The 20,084-nt window shown below is 48.5% G+C and overlaps 9 protein-coding genes across 9 annotated transcripts; 5 read left to right on the top strand and 4 right to left on the bottom strand.

Annotated features, from left to right (window-relative positions):
* Positions 1 to 75: 75 nt before the first annotated feature.
* Positions 76 to 2,029, top strand: N7516_006872 (uncharacterized protein; the record flags this gene model as incomplete). The annotated part of the gene is made up of 7 exons (XM_057219592.1): positions 76 to 150; positions 208 to 402; positions 456 to 781; positions 847 to 887; positions 941 to 1,015; positions 1,066 to 1,676; positions 1,736 to 2,029. 7 exons carry the CDS (start codon positions 76 to 78, stop codon positions 2,027 to 2,029), a joined length of 1,617 nt encoding a protein of 538 aa, XP_057073683.1.
* A 1,074-nt stretch (positions 2,030 to 3,103) lies between these two features.
* N7516_006871 (uncharacterized protein) lies at positions 3,104 to 4,822 on the top strand (the record flags this gene model as incomplete). Its single annotated transcript, XM_057219591.1, has 1 exon — positions 3,104 to 4,822. One exon carries the CDS (start codon positions 3,104 to 3,106, stop codon positions 4,820 to 4,822), a length of 1,719 nt encoding a protein of 572 aa, XP_057073682.1.
* A 187-nt stretch (positions 4,823 to 5,009) lies between these two features.
* On the bottom strand, positions 5,010 to 6,231 carry N7516_006870 (WD-repeat containing protein SWD2; the record flags this gene model as incomplete). Its single annotated transcript, XM_057219590.1, has 3 exons — positions 5,010 to 5,788; positions 5,839 to 6,064; positions 6,121 to 6,231. 3 exons carry the CDS (start codon positions 6,229 to 6,231, stop codon positions 5,010 to 5,012), a joined length of 1,116 nt encoding a protein of 371 aa, XP_057073681.1.
* A 538-nt stretch (positions 6,232 to 6,769) lies between these two features.
* On the top strand, positions 6,770 to 7,990 carry N7516_006869 (putative mitochondrial oxaloacetate transporter (Oac); the record flags this gene model as incomplete). The annotated part of the gene is given in 7 exon segments (XM_057219589.1): positions 6,770 to 6,786; positions 6,851 to 6,925; positions 6,978 to 7,107; positions 7,171 to 7,641; positions 7,696 to 7,710; positions 7,725 to 7,841; positions 7,898 to 7,990. 7 exon segments carry the CDS (start codon positions 6,770 to 6,772, stop codon positions 7,988 to 7,990), a joined length of 918 nt encoding a protein of 305 aa, XP_057073680.1.
* A 1,603-nt stretch (positions 7,991 to 9,593) lies between these two features.
* On the top strand, positions 9,594 to 11,041 carry N7516_006868 (ribonucleotide-diphosphate reductase subunit RNR2; the record flags this gene model as incomplete). Its single annotated transcript, XM_057219588.1, has 4 exons — positions 9,594 to 9,623; positions 9,711 to 9,950; positions 10,046 to 10,379; positions 10,437 to 11,041. The coding sequence occupies 4 exons, from the start codon at positions 9,594 to 9,596 to the stop codon at positions 11,039 to 11,041; spliced, it is 1,209 nt and encodes a 402-aa protein (XP_057073679.1).
* A 545-nt stretch (positions 11,042 to 11,586) lies between these two features.
* Positions 11,587 to 12,235, bottom strand: N7516_006867 (SRP9/SRP21 family protein; the record flags this gene model as incomplete). The annotated part of the gene is made up of 2 exons (XM_057219587.1): positions 11,587 to 12,015; positions 12,164 to 12,235. 2 exons carry the CDS (start codon positions 12,233 to 12,235, stop codon positions 11,587 to 11,589), a joined length of 501 nt encoding a protein of 166 aa, XP_057073678.1.
* A 2,699-nt stretch (positions 12,236 to 14,934) lies between these two features.
* N7516_006866 (EthD domain-containing protein) lies at positions 14,935 to 15,300 on the top strand (the record flags this gene model as incomplete). Its single annotated transcript, XM_057219586.1, has 1 exon — positions 14,935 to 15,300. One exon carries the CDS (start codon positions 14,935 to 14,937, stop codon positions 15,298 to 15,300), a length of 366 nt encoding a protein of 121 aa, XP_057073677.1.
* Positions 15,301 to 15,703: 403 nt separating this feature from the next.
* On the bottom strand, positions 15,704 to 19,061 carry N7516_006865 (WD40 repeat domain-containing protein; the record flags this gene model as incomplete). Its single annotated transcript, XM_057219585.1, has 5 exons — positions 15,704 to 17,497; positions 17,557 to 18,112; positions 18,298 to 18,455; positions 18,588 to 18,742; positions 18,974 to 19,061. 5 exons carry the CDS (start codon positions 19,059 to 19,061, stop codon positions 15,704 to 15,706), a joined length of 2,751 nt encoding a protein of 916 aa, XP_057073676.1.
* Positions 19,062 to 19,331: 270 nt separating this feature from the next.
* N7516_006864 (2-oxo-4-hydroxy-4-carboxy-5-ureidoimidazoline decarboxylase) lies at positions 19,332 to 19,997 on the bottom strand (the record flags this gene model as incomplete). The annotated part of the gene is made up of 3 exons (XM_057219584.1): positions 19,332 to 19,385; positions 19,442 to 19,541; positions 19,600 to 19,997. The coding sequence occupies 3 exons, from the start codon at positions 19,995 to 19,997 to the stop codon at positions 19,332 to 19,334; spliced, it is 552 nt and encodes a 183-aa protein (XP_057073675.1).
* Between the last annotated feature and the right edge of the window lie 87 nt (positions 19,998 to 20,084).

Here is a 20,084-nt window from a genome sequence, read left to right as displayed (position 1 = left end):
CCTTTGATACTGTGTGGTCTTAAAGACCTCATCTCGAATCCAAGAGCATAGTCTCGCTTTAACTCTACGGTCGCCATGAAGGGCTGGCTTCAGACCTTGGGCTTGACAGCCCTATTGGCAAGCCATGCGCTTGCTAATGACGCTGAACTAGTATGTCCCCTCACTTCATTCAATTGGTAAATGTCGGGGGCTAACGTTGTTCTGCAGAAATCCGACGATGCGCACCGACAACGATGCTCAGGGATGTACAGTCGCAAAGCTTGGGGAGGAGATGTTGACCCCTTCATTTTGGTTAAATTTACCAAGTCGGAAGCTCAGGAAAGTGATCCTTTAGCTAGTTTGGTGATCTTTGAATGGTCAGATGAGGGATTGATTGGCCAGTACCGATCCGAAGATGCTGAGGTATGTCTGTCAACTCCGTGGGAACATCCGACACGGCTAATTATAGGGTTTAGGTCAAGGAAACAATTTGCGATGCCTCCAACGTCGAAGCAAAAATCTGCACTCAAGAACAGATCGGCTCCTTTGTTCTCACCAGCAATGCCACCGACGTCTCCAAAAGCCCTATCATCTCGAAGACAATCCACTTAAACAACCCCGACGCCGTGAAATACCCCGTCAGAAAGACTGGATTTTACTGTGTGAGCACGTATGCGTACTCCGGGCAGGACTACAAAGCAGTGGTTACCTTCCGGAACTCTTACGGCGAGCTTCCCGCTGCACAAATCGCAAAGCTTCCATTTTATGGGGCCTTGGCCATCGTGTACGCTGTTATTGGAGCGTATGTGACTTGTAGAATCCATGGACTCGAGAAGTTACCGAGTAGATGCTTACGCATGATTTTAGATTCTGGGCCTTCCTTTATGTTCAGAACCGTTACGACATCTGTATGTTGTGTTTGGTTCCCTGTGGCTATTCGAGCTATGCTAACACAGAATAGTGCCCGTCCAAAACTATATCACTGCCATTGTGGTATTCTTGATCGTTGAGCAGCTTATGACGTGGGGATTCTATGGTAAGAGACACCAATCGATTCCTTGCTTGACTCTTATCTGATCTTTTTAGAATACCAAAACCGCCATGGCCTAAATGGCGGCGCAAAGGCGCTCATGGTCACTGTAGCAGTGCTCAACGCGGGCAGAAATGCCTTCTCTTTCTTCCTCCTCCTGATTGTCTGCATGGGTTACGGCGTAGTCAAGCATTCATTAGGCCGAACCATGATCTATGTTCGCATCCTGGCCATTGCTCACTTCGTGTTCGCGGTCGTCTACTCGGTTGCCAGTCTTTCGATCACCCCTGATAGCGCCGGTCCTCTAGTGCTTCTGATCGTTCTACCCCTTGCCGGAACTTTGACAGCCTTCTACGTGTGGACCTTGAATTCCCTGAACGCGACGATGAAGGACCTTATCGACAGAAAGCAAAAGACCAAGGCGATGATGTACAAGAAGCTGTGGTGGTGTATCCTCGGCAGCATCATTGTGATCTTCGGTTTCTTCTTTATCAACTCGTTCGCTTTCGCTGGAACAAGTGACGCCAGCTTTGTGCCCGAGCACTGGAAGGCAAGATGGTTCGTTCTTGATGGCTGGCTCAACCTGGTTTACTTATTTGATATCGCATTTGTGGCTTATCTGTGGCGACCAACGGTCAACAACCGCCGCTTCGCCATGAGTGATGAGGTATGGAGCTCTTCCCTAAATAACCAAGAGCAAAATCAGAGTACTAATATCTCTTACAGCTTGCTCAAGACGACGATGGGTTCGAGATCCGATCATTCGGCAGTGGTTTGGATGAAGAAGATGCCTATGATGCTCCCCCGGATTATCCTGGCAGCTCAGCGGCCGAGGGCCGTCGGGATCTCTCCCCAGTTCCTCCCAAGCCCTTCTCCTCAGCACCCCGCCATCGTGAGTCACTCGACGAAGAGACAATATTCGCAGTCGGTGAAGAGGATGCTGAGAGGTGGTCCGATGATGAAGAGTCGCCTCGCAATTCAAGCGAGAGACAGAGACTCACCGGCAAAGACAAGGATTAGATTAAAGATTGACTCATTTTTTCTTTTTCTTTTTCGGTTGTTGTTGTTCCTGGTTAGTGTAAGATCTAACCAGGACCAGGCATCTGGTAAATTGATAGGGTTGTCATTTCACTCAATGTACAACCTGCCTTTGGAGCAAGGATGGAAGCATGTCATGGCGTTGGTCTTTCCTTCACACTTATGTCAAATACTTAGTTCTCCTAGCTCACTTTTTAGTTATATTATTGGCTTATACGTGTTTCCTAGCGACAACCATTCCCAAATACATATCCTCAAGCCAATAACCCCAAGCCAATAAGATAGCGAAAGTTCGAATACGTCCGCATGCAAGTTTCAAATCTAGCACCTCTTGGAGCTCGGTATCCTTAATCTGTTTCTGACTCGTTATTCTCCAAAACGTCGTGCTTTTTTTTTTGGAAGTTCTAAACGACCATAAAAGCAAGTTGATAGAGTAACAGTTTCTCTCTCAGTAACACCACCTTTCTCCGCGGATGGAAGACTCCATGGAGACTGGGTCATTTTGGGTCTGCTGTCATATCATATCCCCCAACAGTTTGGTAACTGTAGCAACAGGTCAAATTCTTACCGATAACCTGATCCATTTAGCATAGTCAAGATGATATTCGAAATATTATATTGAGAATCTTTTGGGAACCTCTCTTCTTGGGGGTGTCTTTTCCCCTCAGCGTTAGAGCTAGAAGGAGATAGAACCAAGAGGTTTAGCCCTCGATGTTTGAGTCATCCGGAGCCTCATGTGGATCCCTTCTCTTTTAACCTTACAAGTATTATACAAGACAAGATATAAATTGATTCATTCCAAGGATGCAAAATTAATCTTTGTTGAAGAGGACCTTGAAATGATTTGATTTCTATACTTCTATACTTCTATACTTCTATACTTCTATACCTTCTATACTTCGACCAACCGATAAGAGAATCTTATCACCGCAACCCCACAGTAACAACAGCTCCGACTCTCAAACACAAATGACACTAGCAAATATCTAACCTGCATGTGCGAGGCAGTATCCCACAAACATCACATATACGCAACTGGTGCCTAAGCAATACACAATGGCACCAGATATACATCCCCACGTCCCCACAGCTCCCTCCTCCACATCCGACAAAGAAAGCGACAATGACAACACAAGCACAGCAACCGCGAAGCCAGAACCCCAATCAGCAGAATCCAGCTCTAGGACTAGCATAACCCTCTCATCCCAGCTGAACCAAGAATGTAACGAGCTACTCTCCCAGATCGACAGCTATCAATCCCTCCTCGCATCCACACTGCGGAACCCACAGCTCGTCGAGGTACGCCAATTCCGCTCCAGCGTAGCCTCCGAGCTCAAGATGCTGGAGAAGCTCGGACGACAGATTAAAGAGGCAATCGGAGAGACAAGTACAGGACCAGAAACAAGTCAAACGGAAGATGGGGTGACGACACAGACACGTCCGAAAGAGTCGCGTGACCCTGATCTAGAAATGCGATTGGTACATGCGCTTCGCTCGTCCAATTTGCCGTTCTACCAGGCTGTCTGGAAAATCGCGAGGGGGTCTTGTTCTGGGTTGGTTGCGCTAGGGAAGAGGTTTTACTGGGGTGGGGAGACGAAGGCGACGGAGAGGATGAGTGCGAGTGGGAAAGGGAAGGCTGGTGGCGTGGAGAAGCAACCCAACAAAGATAAGCGCAAGAGTGTGTTTGTGGATGTTGTGGCTGATAATGGGGAGGAGTGGGTGAAGGTGTCTACTATGTCGGAAAGCCGTCTTTTGTTCGAGATGGCGAAGAAGGGCTGGGAGGGTGATAGTGATGAGGATGAATGGTCCGATGGGGGTAAAGGGCGGACTATTCTACAGAATTTTGAGGAAGATGACTATGGGGACGAAGATGATGAGTTGGAGCTCATCAAGTTGGCCCGGGATCTAAGGAAGGCGTCTGATGCCACGCGCGTTAGATATAGACATCCTCGGCTACGGGTTGTTATACCTAAGATTGAAGAGGGAAGTGTTCCTGAAATTGACGCTGTCTTAAACGAGATGCGGAGCTATGGTATTCAGGTTGACTGTCAGGGGAGTTTGCTAGCAGAGACTCGCACCGGGCTAGCCCATCTCCTGCCTCAACCGTTCAAAAACTTCACCTCGACTCTCAATGTCGACTGCACTTTACTCCTTGCCTTGGTGTCTGACCTGTCTCACGTCAAGGATATCCCACTATCACCCCATTTCCATAGAGCCATCATTCGACAAATCGAAGTTGAGCGGGAAAAGCCACTGCTCACTTCCGAGCTCTGGCCGGCAATGGATGGTCGTGAGCTTCTATCCACCACAGAAGCCGCCGTGCGCTTCCGGGAAATTGTCGAGACCATTGGGACAGAGACAGAGAAGAGCCGGACTCGCATGTTGCTGGGAGACCCGCCATACGAACAACTCGATCGTGAGGCTCTTCTGCAGAAGTTTCAAGAATTGTCTGATTACCAGGTGCCCGCACGTTGGAAACTCCCCATCAAAGTGGTTGAATCCCAGCAAGCGATTGATGCGGGAAAGACACAGGGTAACCTTCATCCAGTGGTACATGAAGTTGGGAAAGACCTATCGGATATAAACCATAGCGTGTTTTTGTACGGCTGGGTCACCGGTTTGACGACCATTTCCAGCAATCGCACAATCGACAAGCAAATCGAGGCCACCGTTGAGGACAACCGGAAAGGCGATGATGGCCTAGAAGGCCCTGACGTTTGGATCTGTGACACGGCAAGGAGTTTGGTGGGCAAAGACAAAGATCGGAAAGTATAAGCATAGAGGTTCATCTGCTAGACCGGTGGGAATAGAAAGCGCTTTTTATGACCTTGATACTTTCTGAACACGGTGCCATTGTTCCACAGGGCATCCAGTCATCCTGTGTGTTTGTAGACGGTGATTTGCTGAGAGTTTGAGAGAAATTCGGAGACCTAGTCCTTTCCATCGCGCCATCACATTTGATTTACTTCTCTGAAGATTTGCCGTGGTCGTCGGGGACATAGAAGATAATTTCCTTGTCCGCGCTGGCGATCATGTTGTAACGCGGGTTGTATTCCACCATAGCCGCACAGCTTGGAGCAGGCAACCTAGCCGAGGGCTGCAGTGTGATGTCCCCGCCGCCGATCTGTCCCAAGTCCCACACGAGCATACCGTGCTGATCACCATTTCCTCCGAAAACGTATCGACCATCAGGACTAAAACAAGCGTCACCTTGTCCAAGAGGCTTGCCAGTCGTGGACACCGGTGCAGCACGACCAGACACTCCACTCTTGCCGGCCAGGAATGCCTTGAGTGTGCCATCAAAGGCATCTAGAACATAGTGACCATGGTAGTCTGTTCCAAGCATCAAATATTTTCCGTCGTTGGAGAACTCCAATCGAGTCCATGCTCGTCCCCGTGTTGACGGTGTGAATCTCTCGTCATATGGCGCAAGGTCGAAGGTGGAGAATGGCGACTTGTCAAAGTTGCGGAAATCATAAAGAAGCACTGCAGCTGTGGATTGAGACGCGATTGCGATAACTGAACCCGAAGGGTCAAAGGCAGCAAGGTATGGTGTTGCAAGGTTGAGCTTGCCCTGCGCATTCCTCGAATTCAGGTCCCACAATGTCACGGTATCATCCTTGGAGCAGGACATGAAGGCGTCGCTGGCGGGGGACTGAGCTAGGCAAGTTACTTGGTCGTTATTGCCAGTGAAATATCGTATGTACCCCTCATTATGCAGGTCGAGTAACCGCAAATTATCTGTAAATGGTGAGCTACGTAGCCAAAAGCAAGACCATCCAGTCACATACTATCAATCTTGGTACTCGCGTGGAGAACCTGGCGGGAGTGATGTGTGAATCTTGCAAGATGAACACCGTATTTCTTGCTAGCAACGGATTTGTTGAATTTGCCCTCTTTCACGTCATAAACATGCATACTGTCATCGTTACCGGCGCCGATCAGAACATCACCCTGGTCGTCAAAGTCCAAAGAAGTCACGTATTTGGATGGGTCTTTTTTACATGGGTGGAAACCCTACCAAACAGGACCATCAGAATAGCACCATAGCTTCAATCCTAACTTGAACCTACCTTGGATGGGCGGAAAATGTCCACAATATCCGTGATTTTCTGCGACTTGAGGGGAGCTTGGGCTAGGGCGGCGGGCGGACCCTGCTGCGGCGTCGATTGGCCTTCTGTCATGGTGGTGTGGTCGAACGATGAAGCGGAGAAGCGAGAGGTTACTGAGAGTGTAGATTGCAACTTGCAGACAATAATAAAGCGAAGAGAATGGGCGGAAGAGGGAAAGAGGAGCCCGCATAGAAATCACAAGCTCCAAGGTGAAGCTCCGCGACTGGGCTTTTTTGCGCGACTCACCGCCTCGGCTGACATGAAAATTCCGGGGTCCGACGCCGGAGGGCCCTGGGCCCATTGACCAATGAGCGTTTAACCGAGTTCCAGTTCGCCGCATGTAAGCTTTTATGTCCACGGTTATCTCAGGGCGCGTATTGACTCAACTTTCTTCAATATCTGGCCCTGGGTGAAATTATTGTGTATTCATTCATATTTCTCCCTCACATTTCAATTTTGACTTGGCTATACCGCCTCGATAACTTGCACATATTCCGCAGAATTCCCGCTACTGGCCGCATTCATTTCATCCTGCGGGTCCGATCTTCCTCCGCTAACCGACAAACCTGAGTGTATCATCACACGGTCAAAGGATCACATATAAGGCGCTATGTCTACTACTGGAGGGTATGTTATGTCTATGCGTGGGAGATGTGCAGAGCGTGCGCTAACAGCAATTGTTGGGGAATAGTGCGTTCATTGCAGGTGGCATTGCAGCATGTGGTGCAGTCACTGTCACCCATAGTTTTGAGACGGTGAAGATCCGGTTGGTTTCCTAATACTATGAATTTGCTGTCATAATACTGACTGGTTACAAGACTTCAGCTGCAGGGTGAATTGCAGACCAAAAATCAGGCAGTGAAGATGTACAAGGGCCCGTTGCACGGCATCAAGGTCATTTTGCAGAATGAAGGACCTCGGGGTCTATTCCGAGGTATTGGATCTGCCGTATGTGATATCGTCTCGCAATTATATATAAAGGCACACCAAGCTAACATCCAGGACATATAGTATATCTACCAGGTCTTGCTTAACGGCTGCCGTCTGGGCTTCTACGAACCTATCCGCTCGAACCTCACAACTGCTATATACAGTGACCCCAAGGTCCAATCCCTCGCTGCCAATGTCGTTGCTGGAGCTGCTTCAGGCGTCATTGGTGCCGCAGCGGGTTCGCCTTTCTTCCTTGTCAAGACCCGTCTTCAGTCCTACTCACCATTCCTCCCCGTCGGCACCCAGCACAACTATAAGAACTCCTTCGATGGCCTTAACAAGATCTACAAGGGCGAGGGTATCAAGGGTATCTACCGTGGTGTCGGTGCTGCTATGATCCGCACTAGTTTCGGCAGTGCTGTGCAGCTCCCCACATACTTCTTTGCCAAGCGCCGTCTAACCCGCCACCTGGGTATGGAGGAGGGTCCTGCTTTACATCTGGCCAGTAGCGCAGCTTCTGGCTTCGTTGTGTGCTGCTTCATGCACCCCCTGGTATGTGGTCTCGAACATGAGCTATATGTTCTTCGCTGACTTTCTTCTCTCTAGACACGATCATGGCTCGTATGTACAACCAGACAGGTAACCTGTATGGTGGTGTATTTGATTGCTTGCTGAAGACCATCCGCACCGAGGGTCCCCTTGCAATTTACAAGGGCTTCTTTGCCCATCTCGCCCGCATCCTTCCCCACACCGTAAGTGACAGGAGTTGAGTCTTGTTTTGTCATTCATAAACTAATCCCGCCTCTAGATCTTGACTCTGAGTCTGGCCGAGCAGACTAATAAGCTGATGCGCCGTGTCGAGGACCGGGTCCTGCCCGACTCATTCCGTGAGGGAATCTAAACAACGTATTGGATAGATTTTGATTACCAGTATCTGCATTGTCTGGCTGTGGTTTCTTTTCGAATGTTCTGTGCCGCACAATTGCTTCTGACTGGGCATATATATGGCGTTTGGTAGAGTAACCTTTTGAGTCTGTATATATTGTTATTCACATATAAGCCTTGAGAAATATTTTGGATATGTGCATTGGCATTATTTGATTCCCTTGACAATTGGTTTCCCTGGCATAAATTACGAAACACGAGAACGCGCTAGCACGTGGTGAAGCAAGGCATTCCCCTGCTACTCCCACTAGTCTCCCACTAGTCTACTAGACTAAAAGTATGTGGAGGTTGCCGGTGCACCAGGAGCTCAAACCTGGCAGGTGGAGATATTTTGATGGGCACTTGCAAGGGAGTACTCGCCACATTGCATTCAACCCTTGGGAATAGTGTCAATATACCGTACAATAGAGACAACATTGGGCCCTTGTACTCCATACCCCGTAGATATATCCCAATGCAACTTGAATATATACTCAAAAACTGGTCAAAGAAAGACCCTTAACCTCAACATACTGGCTGCCTAGACGTGACGGAGCTAAGATGATCGGCGCTCTTTGTTTTCTTGTACGGGTCCACTCCCAGAAACTTCCCTATGGGGTAAAGGGTAAAAAGATCCTTCATTCCTGAGACTTGACAGGAGCTGCCACATGTTATTAGCCCTGTTTGAAATGCTACAGACTATGTACCTAACTATGTATTATGTTGAAAGTAATGGATGAGAATAACCCTTGGAGGATGTTAACATAGGTACGGAGTACTCCGTCCAGCAGATGGAACGCGTGTGGGGAGCTGAGCACACCCTTACGCGATGCCATGGAAAATGAGCTATAAATTGACGAATGAGATGCTAACGCCTGGATCTAGACCAATAACAAAACCAATTAGATCCGTAAATCCGAATTGTTTTCCTTGTCGCGTCGCGCGTTGGTGTGGATTCTCTGGCTTATCTGATCATGATCAATAGTGGGGACTGTAAAAAATTGGAGACGCGTGGGAGTTGTTGATGTCTTAGGTTGTAGGCTTCTGGAGGTACGGAGTAGTGGCGGTAGTGGCGTGGCAATTGCTATATTTCTTTAGATATTCACCATTATCAGAAGAAAGTGTTAAAATCATTCTTTCGAGAAGTAGTGATATACAGATGTGTAAGAAGATAAGATCGGAATCTAATAGTTAAATCTATCAAATCTACATTCAAAGTACAAAATCCATATTAACATGCACAAGAATGGAGCTGGAATGGAGCACGGCCAAGGACTATCCTTTCGGATGTTGCTGGGATCCAAGTGGCATGAGAAAATAATCGCCCAATTAGGAAAGAAGGGCTGGGAAAAAAGGCCGGTGGACGCGCCGGACGTTACCTAAGCGGGGCGCGTAGTCACGTGTGACGTGACTTAGCACGTCGCGCTAAAGAGAAATCGGCAGTACTTAATCGAGTTTCTCTTCCCTCGTCCAACTTCAAATTTCCCATCCCAATCTCAAAGCTTCTATCTCATTCTTACATGCTGTGTTTGTTCTCAAGAATTGCTCTGTGATAATATATTCCTCACATACTTGTTACAATGGCCGCTCAAGTCACTCCCTCAAAGCAGGTACGTGATGTCACGCTTCTCGCCTCTTGCCTATTCGCGTCAGACGCGTCGTGAAATTCGTTTGAGCTAACATTTCTTCTTTCTTAGGCTGCTTCCTCCCTCGAGGACCTCAAGATGAGCGATTCGCCTATTAAGAAGCTCGACTTCCAGTCGGCTGGCAAGGAGGACGCGCCTGCGTCTCTCAAGGCTGTCGACGCCTCCATTGAGAAGCCCACCGAGAAGGCTCTCGCGCCCAAGCCTCTCACCATCAAGGAGATAGAAGCCTCAGAGCCCCTCCTCCAAGAGAACCCCCACCGTTTCGTCATGTTCCCTATCAAGTACCACGAGGTAAGTCACGTCGACGCGTTTCACGCGTAAAGTGGATATCGTCAAGGATGTCCTGTCATGAACATTGAAGCTAACCATGTCCCTCAATCCAACAGATCTGGCAAATGTACAAGAAGGCCGAAGCCTCTTTCTGGACTGCCGAGGAGATTGATCTCTCCAAGGATCTTCACGACTGGCACAACCGCCTGAACGACGATGAGCGTTACTTCATCTCCCACGTCCTGGCTTTCTTCGCCGCCTCCGATGGCATTGTCAACGAGAACCTTGTCGAGCGTTTCAGTTCCGAGGTCCAGATCCCCGAGGCCCGTTGCTTCTACGGCTTCCAGATCATGATGGAGAACATCCACTCCGAAACCTACTCCCTGCTCATCGACACTTACATCAAGGAGCCCAAGCAGCGTACCTACCTTTTCGATGCCATTGACACCAGTAAGTACTTCTCAAATTGACTTTAAAAGTCGTTCATTTGTCTAACTTGACATTTAGTTCCCTGCATTGCCAAGAAGGCCAACTGGGCCCTCAAGTGGATCAACGACCGTGAGTCAACCTTCGCTTCGCGTCTGGTTGCCTTCGCCGCTGTCGAGGGTATCTTCTTCTCTGGCTCATTCGCCTCCATCTTCTGGCTCAAGAAGCGTGGCCTGATGCCTGGTCTCACTTTCTCCAACGAGCTGATCTCTCGTGATGAGGGTCTCCACACTGACTTCGCTTGTCTGCTGTTCTCCCACATGAACCACCGCCCCGACCCCAAGATGGTTGAGGCTATCATTGTCGAGGCCGTCGGCATCGAGCAGGAGTTCCTGACTGACGCTCTTCCCTGTGGTCTGCTTGGCATGAATTCCAAGCTGATGTGCGAGTACATCGAGTTCGTCGCTGACCGCCTGCTGGTGGCCCTCGGCAACAAGAAGTACTACAACGCTACCAACCCCTTCGACTTCATGGAGTCCATCTCCCTGGCTGGCAAGACCAACTTCTTCGAGAAGCGTGTCGGTGACTACCAGAAGGCTGGTGTCATGGCCAGCACCAAGCAGGAGGTCAACGCTGAGGGTGAGAAGGTCGTAAGCGATGGTCTCAACTTCGATGAGGACTTCTAGACGCCGTCCTTCTCCCTTCCCTCTTGTGTTGTTTTATACCCTCTCCCCTTTCACGTGATCTTATGCTTTTCTTATTTTGTTTTTTATTGATTGACGCAATTTCCGTTTTGAAGGCTCGCATGGGACTGGCGTTTTTTTTTTTTTTTTCTTTCTTGTTCTTCTGGTTTGTCCTGGACTCGGGTGTCCATGGATGAATGGCGGAATCTCTGTATCTAGATCCTCGAATCACTTCTCCAATGTGTCTGAATATGTTTGTTTGTAGATATAGTAGATATAGTAGATAACGCCAATGGCCTTCTAAAATACACATTATCAATTGTCCAGTCTCAGCTCTTATCCGTACTTCAGACTCTTGAAACTCCATTTAATCCACAAGAATATCTGTGGATTTGCATAACCAGCCCGAACTCGAAGCCGGTATTTCATTCCCGATATCAAAAGACCTCACTCCCACATCTATGAATGCATCATAAAAAGTAACAAGCGAAAAGAAGCATAAGAAACAGAAAGCAAACCAATCTCATTCAAAAAGAACCCAAATTAATTTACCGCTTCCCCTTCCCACCCTTCTTCTTCCCCTTCGCACTCTGTCCCTGACCCTGCGCTTTACCAGCAGCCGGCGTCACCTCCTCAACAGGAGCAGGAGCATCAACCATCTCCACATCGGCGCCGGCAGCAGGTACCGCAGCCGACAACCCCAACCCCGCTACATCAGCACCGGCAGCCAGTTTGCCCAGACTCGTAATCAGGCGACTGACTTCCTGTGCCTTGTTTGTGCGGTAGTGCAGACAGATTCCGGTGGTTGGATTGAATGTTTTCAGCGTGAGGGTTGCGATTGCGGTGGGTGGTTGTGCGGGTGTGGTGGATGGAGCATCGGTGGCTTTGGCGGCGTCTTTTCGGACTTGGGATTTATGGGCGCGGGTTATATTTCCTCGTCGGTTTGTGGGGAATGAGTATTTTGTTACTATGCGGGTCTGGAATTTGTTGTTAGTTTGGTGTATTATTTGGTTTTGGGATTGGGATTCGGGGTGTGTTCATTGTTGCCCGCTGTGGCGGGACGGACGCGGTGTGGAGGATTGCATGGCGGGTTGGCATGGGGAGTAGGTAGGTTCGGGTGCTTACTGTGTCTGGGTACGCTTGTAATAACTGCGCTGACTGTTCCAGGTAGGCCTGGGAGGTGGGTAGGTAGGGCATTTTGGAGTGGTGGTGAGCGTCTGTAGAGCTCGCGGTTTTGGGGTTGAGAGGTGTGGTGGGATGCGCAGGTTGGTGGGTGTCTTGGTGTCGCGGGGAATGATCAGAACGAAATGTCGCGGATCGACGGGAAATATCCGCTGAGGTTCAAGGATTGGAAGAGGAATTGGTGGGTGAGTTGGTGGATGGAGAGAGAGTGTGGAGGTGTTATCAGTGTGCTGGCGGCTTTTTCCATGTCTTGGCATCAATCTGGGTTCACTCCGCAATACATGTACACTTCGAGATGACTATCGTTGAATGAGATGTTTCATGATTGGGAGGAATACGAATGATACTTATCTATTATCCTATGCTAAGCCCACCACTTGGGATCTAATTGAATATGATCATTGGTCCTAAATGGGAGCGAGGGCTAAGTCTACCGTCAACCGCATCTACTTCATTGACTCAATTTGAACACACTACACAAAGATGATAATCGAAAGGTCCTCAAAATTTTCCCTACAAGCCATGTAGTATACCCATGATGGAGCTCTTAGGTATATGCATAATATAATGTATGCATCAAAGGTAAAGGCTCATCCCTCACAAGGTTTAGAGGGCCGCAACCATTTCGGTATTCGGAACTCACAGCTTGACTAGACCATTCCAAGCTAATAGGTTAACAACTGGTGACATATAAAGCGCTGGGCTTTTTCCAAGGCTGCTCGTCAACAATCTATCACATTTCATCAACAGTTATCAACAACACGATCAACAAAACGCCATGGATCATGTCAACGAATACCAACATCCTCAAGTCCCCTGCTCTACCCAACTAGGAAATTTCGAAAAGCTACCATTTGAAATCCGCTTGTTGATATGGGAATGTCTCTTCTATGACATACACACGGCGCCCCATGTCTTATCCATTCTACGATGCAGCCGCTACCTATACCAAGAGATATCCGACCACCTTTACAAAGGAATGCGACACGAGATTCGAATTTCAGGTGCTCGTGACAGTCTAAAGTGGCTCTATTTCCGTTTAATCTCTAACCGAATGCCCGTAAAATGGCGAGGACTAGAGACCATCAAAGCCGTCCGAAAACACCTTCACAACTTTCCTCATAAGAGAATCCAAGGACATGAGATATTCCTCAACGCTAGGTTATCTCTTAAAGATTACGATCAAATCATACGGCTCAGAGAGAAAGCTAATCGACTCCTCGAGATATTGAAGGCTGCACCGGTTACTACTGTGGTGCGTGTGAGCCTATTGGAAGGAAATCCGCCGAAGACTATCAACTACACTAAGTAGTTACCTCATGTTACAAGTTTGCGACTATCCCTTTCATGTGCATTTTCAACTGGCACTGTCGAATACCAGTAGGTCTTTTCCTGGTGTGGTGAGAAACAAATGAGAGTCGCCTGGCCTGTCTCTTCTGGATAAACCTACAGAGGATGATGGATTAAACAATCCAGATTACCAAACATAAACCGGAAAGTTAGCATTGGCTGGGGAAGTGTCCAGATGACTCACTTCCCTAACAGTTTCGAGTGGTGCACGATGTGCGAAAGCAGAATAGCGGGAGTGACTTCTGAATGCTAAGTCTTGAGATACATAATTCCCGATCTTTATCTACTAGATTCACTGTATCGAAAGCATTCCAAGGCATGATTTAAAACTTATTGGTTCATATTGCCAGTAATGTAGATCTACTCTCACTTTACAAGCATAGAGACTTCTAAAGTAAATTGAATCTGAACTGGATCTGAATTGAATCTCAATTTAATTATATTGTAGAGAGGACTGTACTACATAAAACCAGAAAGAAAGGAAGGAATGTTTGATAATATGGGTACAACATATATAATTAGAATAGTAAAAAAAAGTCTTAATATACCCGGAATGAATGATAGTGTACATAGGGTTTGCTCGTTCGAGATATGTGGTGATGCTTTCTTCTAAACCAAGGCCTTTTCCTTCCTAAGGAGGTGGGATATCACCATTCCGTGGATAAACGTTCGAGTGCCGTAACATTTCTGATTCGCCCCTCACTTTAGGGGAAGGCGCGTCTATAGGGGTTTCCGCAATAACCGTCCCTTCCAGAGGACCGACTCAACCCGTTCCTAGACGCTATTCAGACGACAAGAAGAAGGTACGATGATTCTCGTAGAGTTTAACAGCCGGCTTTTCCCTAAAGATGGTAAGGTCCAATTTGATCCTAGCCCATTGATGCTCTGTCATTTAAATACATAAAGCGCCTCGAAACATTATCTAGTTGGATGATGGCCGTACCTGTTCATAGACTAGGCATCAGCCGGGTTTTACCCAAGACTGTTGGAATTTGCCAGTCTATTCTTTCAATAATATTGTTTACTATACACGAAGGCGATAGGTTGATTGTCTACGTTCATTATTACCGGCTAGGGAAGCTGATGCACACGGTCCCCTAAATGCAAATATATAGTTAGGGCTTACATGTCAGCCTAACCAGCAACCTCCTAGTTAAAAGATGCCGAAGTCACCCGAAATAATAAAGAACACCCTAGAAGGTTCAAGAAACTCTAAGAGGCAACAAGAATCTTAAGTTCGTATATAAGAAACCCCGTTTCCGGTAGTAGAAGCCTTACCTATCATATCACACTTCCAACTAACATCATAACCACCTCTCACAATCCCCCACAATAAACACTCACAAATACCAACATCCAACACCATGGTATACCGCGTAATAGTCTTCGCCACACGCAAATCTACCATCACCCACGAGGAATTTAAAGCCCGCTACGAGCAGCACATGCGCATGGTAGCGGAAATATGCGGCGATGCAGCACCGCTCTCGCACACACGGTCGTATCTAAAGCACGACGCGGAATCTACCCCGATGTTGCTAGCGGGAAGCGACAATGAGACCTACGATGCCGTTGTGACCATGTCGTTTGAGGATGAGGCGGCCTTTGGCAGGTTCTGTCTTGCGTTGAATACGCCGGAGGCTAAGGTGATGATTGAGGTTGATGAGGCGGGGTTTTGGGATCGGGAGAGGATGAAGGTTATGGTTGTTGAGGAGACCAAGACATCCTAGATACTATAGTATATAGTATAGTACTTTTCTTAAGGTTTAGTTCGAACGAAGTCTGGGTTGGAAATGTGGCGTGGGAGAGCGAGAAAGCAGGTTAGGAAGACATATCAATCCCATACTTCGAAGGTTGGACGACTATACAATGTGCCTGGTCTCATCTCTCATTGTGTCTGATACTGTACATGGCCTGTTATCCAGGCCTCCGAAATGTACACATTAAACAAACATATCAACAATCATAACTACATAAGTAAATATCCAACACACCCATCGTATCCATCCAATCCGTCCTCCAATATGTACCGGAAATGCCCAAAACAAAACGCCAAAAACTATCGTACATCCCAGAAATCATAGATCGTAGATCATATGTATATCCACAGACATCCATAAATGACCAAATAACTCAAGAAACAGGCCGATGACACTCCGAACAAATAAGCTTCTGCTTCCCATCCCTTCCCTTAACACCGCGGAAACTCGTCCCACGACAGTTATCACACTTAAGCACATCTTCCTCTGCATCACCAACCGAAGACGCATAGTCACTGCTCAGCACACTACCTGCTGAAGTACTCTGCCTGCGCTCGCGTGGCGGGATCCTATCCGGACTGAGCAAGTCATTCGAATTCCGGGCCTGCATGGCCATCGCATCATGCGTGATCTTGTTCCAGTACGCGTAGCTGTGATCACCCTGTAGCCAGAGCGGGTTGTCTTGTGCTTTGTTGGCAGCTAGAATGTCTGCTGCGGACGAGGCGATTTTAGGAGGAGCTTGGGCTTTGGAGTTCGAGGCGTTTACACGACCGTTATTGTTTCCATTGGCCCGGCTCACGTCTTCACTAGTGCGGTTGCTGTCGAAGCGGAATCGGCGTGATGGTGATGGTGGTGGTGATGTAGTGAAGACGGATAGTGATTCGTTCGGACCGAGACTTGAAGGGCGGGACGAGGCTAGCCTTGAAATCGCTGGGCGGTTCTGCGGAGATGGAGTGCGGGTTCTGAGGCCGGCGCGGGTGCCTTCTGTGCTGGAGCGGCCGTGGTGGATGACGGAGTTACGCCATGAGACGATGCGCTCGGAGGGGGTTTTGTGGGAAGATTCCTTTCCGGAGGAGGCAATGCTGCGGCGTGCGGAGTTGGAGCGTTTGAGGATCCGGCGTGAGATGGTGGAGTTGGCGTCCCAGTTCTCGTAGCGTCTTTTTTGATATGCGCAGTCTTGTCGGAGGACTTTGATCTTCCCGGAGTAGTCGGCGATCACGATTATCTCTCCGCCTGGATGCTTGGATCGGGCCAGGTACGAGGGTGATTCGTTGGCCATTTTGCTGACGATGGATAGCCGGGGTGCTGATGCAGAGCGCGTATGGGGGTTTCTGTTTTCTTTGCCTGGGCCTGTTTTCTTTGAAGTGTCTGTTGATTCCGGACCCATCAGGGCTACCGGGGGTGGGTTGCAGATGTCGTAGATTGGGTCTTCCGATAGCGCCAGGACCTGCTTGGTTTGAGTCGGTGCCATTATTGCAGCTGTTACCATAGCAGACTGTGTCTCGAATACCTCAACCGCCTGCTTTTCGGAATCTCGTTGCACAGACCCAATTGGCCACACGTATGCCCGGCGATCCTCACTTCCGCATATGATGTACTTGCCATCATTGGTGAACGTAGCTCTAATTTGGCTGCAGGTGTTCTCGTTACCGCGGAATTTAGCCTCCAATGATCGATCATTGAAGTCGTACAGCCTGATGCGGGAGTCGTTGCTGGTAACCAGTAACTTGATATCACCCTCAGTACTGTCCTTAGAATCGTCCTTGGGAAACGCCATCGTATCGATTCCAGTGATTTTGCTACCCTTGGCGTTGCGCCCACGCGCCGATCGCACATGAATCTGGGCTGATACTTTCAGGCCCTCGGTGTCATAGATGTTAAGCATGCCATTCAAACATCCGGCAATGGAGTATCGACCATCTGGAGTGAATGCCACCGCAGTAATCATATCGGGCACAGCAGTCACAAAAGCCACGCTCTTATCCGGGATACTCCAGAGTCGCAATTTCGTATCGAGGGATCCAGCAAGGAAGAAACGGTCGTCACGCGGGTGGAATTGGATCGAAGTCACAAAGTCACTGTGCTTGAAACAGCAAAGACATTCCGATCGAGAAATATGCCATAGTCGCACTGTTTTGTCCATTGACGAGGAAAGAAGGAAGTTGTTCTGGGTCACATGTCAGCATAGCCATTTCCCACCGTGCTAAATGTTCCGAGCATGCATACTTTGCTCCAGCTTAGGTCCAATATACTTCCCGTGTGTCCCCCGTAAACCCGAACGGGTTCCGGCTGGAACACGGGTGCCCTCAACCCGGAATTATCTTGTGCGTCTACGGGCGTTGCCTCTTCGTCCCCATTGGAATCCTCACGCTCCTCCGGTGTAGCGATAACAGTCCATACTCGGACCTTCCGGTCCTGGCCAGCGGCGGCGAGATATTTACCATCTTTGGAAAACATGAGTGCCCAGACGGCCTTCCCGGTGTGGTCGCCATTCTGCAAGGCCGAGGACGTAGATATCCGTCTATCTGCGGGTTTGGGTGGTGGGCCGCTCCCCTCCAGTTCTTGGGCCAGGAACACGCGGTTGAACGTCTTATCCTTCTTGTGATGGGCTCGTACCTTCAAGTATTTGGACGGAGCAAGGTGTCGAGGTATAAATCCAACTGGATGCGAAGTGTCAACGGACATGCGGTTGGCTTCGGATTCCGAGGTCTCATCTTCCGCCTCCGACAGGTGTGCTTTTTTCTTGTTTCCAATGATGCGGCTGAGAAAGGAGACACCTTTTCTATAGTTCAAGTAGAGCGAACCACGGGTCAGTCGCTGGTGATATAATGTATATTGTTGCTAGAGTCCTGGGGATGGAACATGCGGGGGAGGCGCAAAGAAACTCTCGACAAACAAGTGTCGATGACACAAACTGTCTGCACGACTATAGTTCCTAATGCAGGCTGACAAGGTCTAAAAACTCACTTCTTCTCTTTGGGAGGTTTCGTAGGCAATGCATCTCCTCGTGTCGGGCTTGGTTCTGGTTGGCCGTACTCGGAGCCCACGGCCTCTGCTTCGTATGACGCTCTTCCCAGTAACTTCAGGGGAATAGATTTTTGGGTATTGGTGCGTTGAATAATGTGCTACAATGGCGATAGAGCACGGCCCTCCTGTCAGCTTGGCTCCTGCATCTCCGTATCTGCATCTCAGATGCGGGTCGCACAAGGCAAACAAGCATCGGTCCATTCGGTGCAGGTCTCCTGCTGAGAGCTTACCTGCGATAACGGATCTATGGCACTTGACTCGGTCTTCTCGAGGGGGGTATGCGAGGTCGAATCTCGTAGAGAGCTACCAATGACCGAGCGTCTGGGATTTCGGGCATCTTGGAGACTATGGGTCGAGCCCGAGGGGACATCCGATGTTGCCGAGCCTAAGAGTTCCGTCAGCATCTTCCATTGACAAGTTTGTCTTCTATTCTTTTTTTTTTTTTTTTTTTTTTTTTTTTTTTTTGGCGCGTGACAAGGGACAGCCCAGAGCCAGTGGGCAGTGGCGCATTGGAGTTTTCCAGGCTAGGACCAGATTCAAATTTCAAATTTCAAGCTTGGAAAGTCTTCTTGTAGGATTCCAGACTCAAAATCCAGAAAGCCGAAGTCCAACTTACCGGGGAATGTCGAGGTCCCGAGGGGGGTCAAATCGGTTATTGCGGGGGTCGTCGCGATTCGTAGTTGGAGATTATTTCCCTCCGCCATATGGGCAGTCGCATGGGGGGTGGTATAAGAGTTGGTATGGATGGTAATAAACACAATGCAAATGTACACTATGGACAAAAGACTTTGAATATCAAAAAGAAAAGAAAGAAGAAGCGAAGTAAAGCGGCAAAGACCGGATAGATGACATCAAATTGGGGCGATGAGGGTGGAGACATTGGACCCTCCAAGTGCTTATTTTACAATGAGACTATAGGACTATAAGGGTATAAGACTATAAGATAGAAGATAGAATAAAGAGTATAAATTACATTAAATGTGTGATTGAAGCTTTCTCGCTCGGTCCTTTGCAATATCACACATCCCCTACGGAGTACAGTCAGTATATATATAAGCACCACTCGATGAAAAGAAAACATTACCTGAATGATCTCTTCAATCTCTTTCTCCGCATTGGCCCGGTCAATGCGCTGGCGCATTTCAACCATGATCACGTCGCGACTGCGCCCATTGACAAATGTGCTATAATATCTCAGGTCAATATGTGTATACACAGCGGCGCAAGAGACATGGTCCTTACACAAACCGCAACCCTGGAAACTTCTCCTCGTATTTTGCATTCAGTGCTCGTAATTTCTCCGCCTGTTCCTCTGCACCTTCATTCAATTGGGCCTGTTCCTTCTTACTCAGTTCGCTCAGATGTTCTGGGTTGGCTGGGGCCCGGCCAAGACGCGGATGCGATCCCAGAATACCAAAGAGTACGTCCCGGTCGGTAGGAGAATTCGGGGCTGAGAGTGCAGACATACGACCCCCTACAGCATCGATGAGACTGGTGTATGAAGAGAAGGTCTGGTTGGCCAGCACAGGGATCATCAGTTGGTGGAGCTCTGGGGAGGGTTCAAAGAGGGTATCGAGCACCCGAAGCTGGGTCTCTTGGGGTAGGGAAGGGATCGTCGATAGCGGGGGAAGGTTGGCCATAGTGTAGGTTATTGTAACTAGTTTATATATCAATGTACTTTGTAAAGGGAATGTATTGCAATTAAGTATTCTGTACGAAGTATATAA

Source organism: Penicillium verrucosum (assembly GCF_028828655.1).
Source record: "Penicillium verrucosum strain IBT 35672 chromosome Unknown utg000002l_segment0_segment0, whole genome shotgun sequence".
Classification (NCBI taxonomy): Eukaryota; Fungi; Ascomycota; class Eurotiomycetes; order Eurotiales; family Aspergillaceae; genus Penicillium; species Penicillium verrucosum.
The sequence above is the reverse complement of the archived record's forward strand: the minus strand, read 5'-3'. Positions and strand labels throughout refer to the sequence as shown.